Source organism: Nilaparvata lugens, chromosome 13 (genome assembly GCF_014356525.2).
Source record: "Nilaparvata lugens isolate BPH chromosome 13, ASM1435652v1, whole genome shotgun sequence".
NCBI classification, from domain to species: Eukaryota; Metazoa; Arthropoda; class Insecta; order Hemiptera; family Delphacidae; genus Nilaparvata; species Nilaparvata lugens.
The window spans coordinates 19814432-19821728 of record NC_052516.1 but is presented as its reverse complement, the minus strand read 5'-3'; the positions used below and the strand labels follow the sequence as shown (position 1 = coordinate 19821728).

Genomic DNA, 7297 nt, shown 5'->3' with positions numbered 1-7297 from the left:
AATACCCCCAATTCCGGTCTTATTTGAAATCAGTTAATTTCTATTTCTATGTCACGAATAGCAATAATTTAAACAGTTCACAATATCAACAATAAATTAATTATTTAGCAATTGACTCTGGTGGTATGATAACCGTATAAGCCAACACTCTACTGTGCAATAGATTTCTGCTCTGCTAGGTACAAAAAAACCATTTGTTCTTACGGCAGTATACACACATTGACAGGATGGAAATATGTCAATACTCTGTTAAGAACAAATTAAATTCTTTCACCTCCAAGCACAGCAGATATTTATTGGAAAGCTGGGCTCAAGAAAAATGTTACAGACCGTAGTACAGGTAGCATTAAGGTATTAAAACTTGTAAAATTATTGATTAAAATTTGTAAGTATATTGATTAAAACTTGTAAAAATATTAGCTTGGTTGCGATTCGGTTGAATGAGCAAGATATAATAGCTGAAAGGACAAAGGAAAAAATTAAGAATCTACCCAAGAACCCCTCGTTTATTAATTTTCACAGTACATAGTGTAAAAATCGTCCACATAAAAACGGAAAAATGGTTCAGTGTCCTTGAAACGTGAAATCGTGCAGATTGTGAAGCAGCATTTTTATTTGTTGTCATAATTATTGGTTTACTATTGCTGGTTGTAAACCAAATTTACAATCTCTGAAAATTGAACATCATGTTTAAGATTAGTGAAAATTTTTCTTGAATCCTGAACCCTATCACTAATACAGCTTTGATTGTTGCACCTTTCTACTAGCATCAAAATAATGGGTAAGGAGGATCATGAGTTTGTGCATTCCAATACTGTAATTGAACATTTTTGTCATCATGGATCACGAACTATGGATATATGTGAAATAACTAATAAACTAACGATAATAACCAACTCTGGAAATATTATAATTGAATATAAAATTTGGAGATTTTCAGCTTTGGAAATCACTACTAATAATAAGAAAGATTTTACATATTTTCGCCAATATCTCCGTTATGTGTGGTTAGATTTCAGTTTGGTTTGAGGTAGAAAATATGTAGTAAATCTTGGCATATTCGGTTTGGTTAAATTCAAAGATGGCCGGGCTGAGAGGTCATTGACCTTTTTATATCTTTGCTCATATCTCTGTTATCCTTGAGGTAGAAAATCTGTTATTGGAGATAGAAAATAGTAGAAAATAGGTAGTAAATCTTGACATAGTTGTTTGGTGAAATTCAGAGATGGCCGGGCTAACATGTCCCTGGCTCGGCACTTTAGTTTATTTAATATCACTGTTATCTTTGAGGTAGAAAATCAGTTATTGGAGGTAGAAAATAATAGAAAATAGGTAGTAAATCTTGGCATAGTTTGTTTGGTGAAATTCGAATGTGGCCGGTCCAGCGACATGCATGTTATTTATACTTATCCAGACAAATGGCAGATGTTCTTTGAATACCTGAGTAGGTAATTCATCTATAGGTGCATACAGACCTATCTGATCCAGATATAATCTGGTCTAAAGTATAGACTTATATGCGTAGAACACGCGCATTCCACTTTTCATCAGCTGATGCTATGCTTATTATTGACCGAGCGAAGTGAGGTCTAAGATTCAAGTCAACGGTTTGGCATTTCTCTTAATGTTTAAATGTTTGAATGTTTGAATGTTTGAATGTTTGAATGTTTGAATGTTTGAATGTTTGAATGTTTGAATGTTTGAATGTTTGAATGTTTGAATGTTTGAATGTTTGAATGTTTGAATGTTTGAATGTTTGAATGTTTGAATGTTTGAATGTTTGAATGTTTGAATGTTTGAATGTTTGAATGTTTGAATGTTTGAATGTTTGAATGTTTGAATGTTTGAATGTTGAATGTTTGAATGTTTGAATGTTTGAATGTTTGAATGTTTGAATGTTGAATGTTTGAATGTTTGAATGTTGAATGTTTGAATGTTTGAATGTTTGAATGTTTGAATGTTTGAATGTTGAATGTTTGAATGTTTGAATGTTTGAATGTTTGAATGTTTGAATGTTGAATGTTTGAATGTTTGAATGTTTGAATGTTTGAATGTTGAATGTTTGAATGTTTGAATGTTTGAATGTTTGAATGTTTGAATGTTTGAATGTTTGAATGTTTGAATGTTTGAATGTTTGAATGTTTGAATGTTTGAATGTTTGAATGTTTAAATGTTTGAATGTTTAAATGTTTGAATGTTCATATGTTGCGTATTTACGGCAAAATGCGGCAATAGATTTTCATGAAATTTGACAGGTATGTTCCTTTTTTAATTGCGCGTCGACGTATATACAAGGTTTTTTTTTGGAAATTTTGCATTCCAAGGATAATATAAAAGGAAAAAGGAGCCTCCTTCATATGCCAATATTAAGCTGCGTACACATATATGCTCTTCCAACACACACCGAGCACGCTCCTCCCTCGTACCGCCCTCGTACCGCCCTCATTCCTCCATCGAACCACAGTCGCGCCGCCCACACACCGATCATGAACGTTACGGAAGATGTTAAGCTGCGTACACATATTCGTTCTTCCAACCCGCACCAAGCACGTTCCTCCCTCGTACCGCCTTCGTACCACCATCGAACCACAGTCGGACCGCCCACGCACCCATCATGAACGTTACGGAAGATGTTAGATCTTCTCGCGTTCCCCGGTCGAACTACTCTTGCTCCCCGGTCGATCATCAATCGCTCTGCTGGAGTGACGTTTGGTTGCGGAGCAGAGCAAGAGTCTGTACACACCTTTAGATCTTCTTGTGTTCCCCGGTCAAACCACTCCGCAACCGAACGTCACTCCAGCAGAGCAATTGATGATCGACCGGGGAGCAAGAGTGGATCGACCAGGGAATGCAAGAAGATCTAACATCTTCCATAACGTTCATGATGGTTGCGTGGGCAGAGCGACTGTGGTTCGATGGTGGTACGAGGGCGGTACGAGGGCATTACGAGGGCGGTACGAGGGAGGTGCGTGCTCGGTGCGGGTTGGAAGCGTGAATATGTGTACACAGCTTTAGAGTAAAAATCAGACTATAGAATTATTCATCATAAATCAGCTGACAAGTGATTACACAGATGTGTGGAGAAGACAGTCTATTGCTGTATTTCCATAAGGTCTATAGTTTCAATCAGGTACTTGTGGATGAGAATACTGAGTGAGGTCTACTGTTCACAGAGCTACTAGTATAAACAGAGTGGGTGAAAAGTCCGAGAACGGCTTAATATCTCATACACAAAGGTTATTTGACGATGGGTGTGACTTCCCCAGTCAAAATTGAAAAACTACTTTACTATGACTTCAAAAATCTGCTTCGCCATATTGGATCCACCATATTGAATGCAACTTTATTTCCTTAAATAGGAAGGTGGTCATGCGATACATGATTTTGATATGAAATTTCAAGAAAAAATGAATGGCGAAAAGCGCATATTGTTATCTCAAACCGTTCAGAAGATATCCACATTATAAATCAATATCATGCAATCAGAAATTAAATGCATAAGTGGTATTGATTAATAATGTGAATATCTTCAATCAGAAGAATGTGAATATCATGCAATCAGAAATTAAATGCATAAGTGGTATTGATTAATAATGTGAATATCTTCTGAATGGTTTGAGATATCGATGTGCGGTTTTCACCATTCATTGTTTCTTGAAATTTAGTACCGAAATCATGTATCGCATGACAACCTTCCCATTCAAAAAATAAAGTTGCATTCAATATTGTGTAGCCTATCCAAGATGGCGGACCAGATTTTTGAAGTCATAGTAAAGTAGTATTTTCAATTTAAGAAGGATCCCCAATCACACGCATCTTGGAATCACAATCTTTTATGAGATACTAAGCCGTTTTCATACTCTTTCCTCTCCTTTCTGCTTTAATAGTATTGATTAATAATGCGAATATCTTCTGAACTGTTCGAGATATCGATGTGCGGTTTGCACAATTCATTTTTTCTTAAAATTTTGTATCGAAATCATGTATTGCATTACCATCTTCCTATTTGAAAAGATTGAGTTGCATTCAATATAGTGAATCCAAGATGGCGGACCAGATTTTTGAAGTCATAGTAAAGTAGTATTTTTAATTTGAGTAGGATTCCCAATCACACCCACCATCAAATCACCTTTGTGTATGAAATATTAAGCCGTGTTCGGACTTTTCACCTACTCTGTATATCAGTAATATCGGGGACCTAGCTTCGCTCTGGAGTACAAAAGCATGAAAAATTTATTACGAAAGAATAGATTATAATATCATTCATAGCTCATACAGAAATGTTCTATCTAATCACAGTAAATTGAAATTAGTTCCCATAGGAATGCAAACATTTCCCTCACAAAGGCCCTGTTGCACAAAAGCCGGTTAAATTTTAATCCTGAATTATTTCACGTGAACCATATCAGAGAAGACCATTTCAAAAAGATTGCTATAGCTTTAATTGTGGATGTTAATCCAATCAATCTTGATTTAGAAATTTGCTGACCTGCTAATTCATATCGTATTTCGTCAAAAAGGTTGCCGATTATGTTACTGCTTAATTTATAGTCTGCTGCAACTGGTGCATCAGCCGGGTCTGTTCCCGGTTTTGTACAGTTAACTGTTCCCTCAATAAATATAAATGATTTGCAAGGTAAAGAATAGACATCTAAAGAATTTATGCCAATACGTGCCTCGTCAGAGTTTTTTATTTCCAGTCCCGAATAAACTGTATGAGTGTGAAATTGGAATTTGGTTATATCATTATAAAACTGAAGGTTTGTCTCCACATCCAGAATTTCACTAATTGTGGCCGCTCCTCCTCCTAACATTCCGCCAATCAGCTATAAAACCTAACTTTTCTAATATTCTCGCACTTTTAGCCAAGAAAGCATGTTTGTTTTTAGGTGTTGACGCTCTCACGTTCATCTCTCTAATGACATCACGTGTACACATCTTATTTGAACGTGGATTAAAAACAAGATAACCCATTACTTTTCACGTATGTGTAACCTAATTGTAATTGTATCTCCACGGAAATCAATAAACGATCCGTTCTGGTCCATTACCTTTACATTAATAGTTTGAATTCGATGCGTATTCAAAGGTACATAAATAATTGGAGAGGGTACTTCATTTATTAAATAGCCGCTAGGAACCTTTGGTAAAAATTCGTAGATTATATGTTTTTGTTTTCCATCAGAGTAACTACCACATGCTAAATTACACTCGAGTACAATACTGTCAACGTTTGTTATGTTAACCAAATGCTGAGAATAATGCCATTTATTTGGCTGCAAAACAACATTATCAAAACCAAGTATCTTAGCAATCAAATCAGAACGTGTTAAATCAATAGGCTTATCAGAATGAATTTCAATCTTCATAGTATTTGCGTTTGCACATATAATAAGTTTATTCTTCTTCTCATCAATATTCAATTTATTCTTCAAAGATTTTATAATATCATCAACTTCATATGCACCCGTATCCAACTCAATTAATCTATCGCCATATTTGAAGCTGGAATTTGTTCCTTTGTTAATGTTTGCAATACTATTGTAACTACAAAAATTAATCAATCCAATTTCCCATTCACGATTTTTATCCAATTCTATAATTTCTTGTAAATGTTCATAGAGGTTACTTGTGTTAGATCTTAATGTAATAACAATCATCTTGTGTGTGTGTGCATTCAGCACAAACACTTAATTACAACTGATTTGCAAGAAACAATAATGTGAGATGACCACAAAAATCGCTATTTAATGGTTGCATGTGCTCAACATTAGTTGAGTAAATTCCATATGTACGATTTTTTCTATTGCAAATTACAAAAAATTATACCGTGGGATCATATAGAACTGTGTATGACTGATACCGATAGTTTTCTTCCAAACCTATAACCTACTCACTGAGAGATCTAAACGGTGAAGTAATTAGTGGTCGGTTTTATGCAGAAGAAATTAAAAAAACACAATTAAACGAATCGGAGAGACAAGTGTATTTGATTGGAAAAATATTAAAACGTGATAAAAAAGGATTGTTAGTGAAATGGATTGGATTTTCAACACCTAGTTATATTAGTAAAGATCAATTATTAGATGAAAAATAATCTTTTGTAATCTATTGTAAATATCATGTACATCTATTGTAAATAATCTACTGTAAATATCATGATGTACATTCGTTGAAAATATAATAGAAGTATTATTATCAAACATTGGTTCTCATTTCAATCCATAGTTTCATTTCGTAATATAAGAATCTTTGCACACTCAATAGCCGATAAGCAGAAAAGAGGGTGAGGAACAGAGAAGGTAGATACATCCATCCTCTGTCTGATGATGATGACAGGAGGTGGAGAGTGGTGTCTACATTCCAATCTGTCGAGTGATACGCCCCTCTATGCTAATGCATGTGTGCTCGGTCATTGCTCTCATTCATAGCGGCACTGATCTAACTTTTGTAAAAATTCTCAGTAGCTTATCAGATCACGTTCTGTACGTTTGTAATTATGAGTCAAATACCAATTGTTAACTTTGATAAATTAATTACAGATAAAGAAAAGCCTGCATTTTGTAGAAATGGAGACTTACTTTCTCATAATGCAAGAATGTTAATTATTTCTCCCAGTGCTGGAGGAAAAACAAATCTCTTATTTAATTTAGTATTTGCTGAAAATGGCTTAAGATTTAAGCACATTTACTTATTTAGCAAGAGCTTATATCAACCAAAATATGTTTTTCTCAGATGAACACTCGAGTTATGATAAAAGCTATGAGAGTTCAACAGACAATCTTTTAAGCTCGACTAAATTTGAAAACAGTTTACTTGGTTCTAGTAAAAATGATGATGTGCTGTCACAATATCTAAAAACGTTTCATGCGGAAAAATTGAATAATTCAATTAGTTATGGAATTTCATACAATTCTAAAGATGACGTGTATTATATTGGAAATCAGCAAGTAATATTCGACGATGGTTATATAGATATTAATAATGAAAGATTTCGTTTAACACACGGTCTACTTGAGTTATTATTCAGTTCAAGACCGAATTCGAATCTTTATAATCAGAGAGATCTGGATAAGTATAAAAAAATCTTAACACTTACAGGCATACATTTAGATCGAAGAGGGTATGTTAAACGAAATCAGGGAATTAAATTGCAAATGATTCAGAAGTTATTTCCCAGTAAAAAAATTAGTAAAAAGAAGGGATGGGGTTTATTGAAATTTGCAAAAAATAATTCTCATGATAGAATTTATCAATACTTTGATAATTTTGACGAATTAGTGGAAAGATTAAATTT

At 34.2% G+C, this 7297-nt stretch overlaps 1 protein-coding gene across 2 annotated transcripts in view; it reads right to left on the bottom strand.

Annotated features, from left to right (window-relative positions):
* Positions 1 to 486: 486 nt before the first annotated feature.
* Positions 487 to 7297, bottom strand: part of LOC111049668 — a 30883-nt gene continuing 24072 nt past the window's right edge. For both annotated transcript variants that reach the window (XM_022335803.2, XM_022335804.2), the window contains one exon: positions 487 to 670. In XM_022335803.2, coding sequence (XP_022191495.2) covers positions 628 to 670 — 43 coding nt within the window. In that variant the 3' untranslated portion in view covers positions 487 to 627. The remainder of the gene's footprint in view (positions 671 to 7297) is intronic.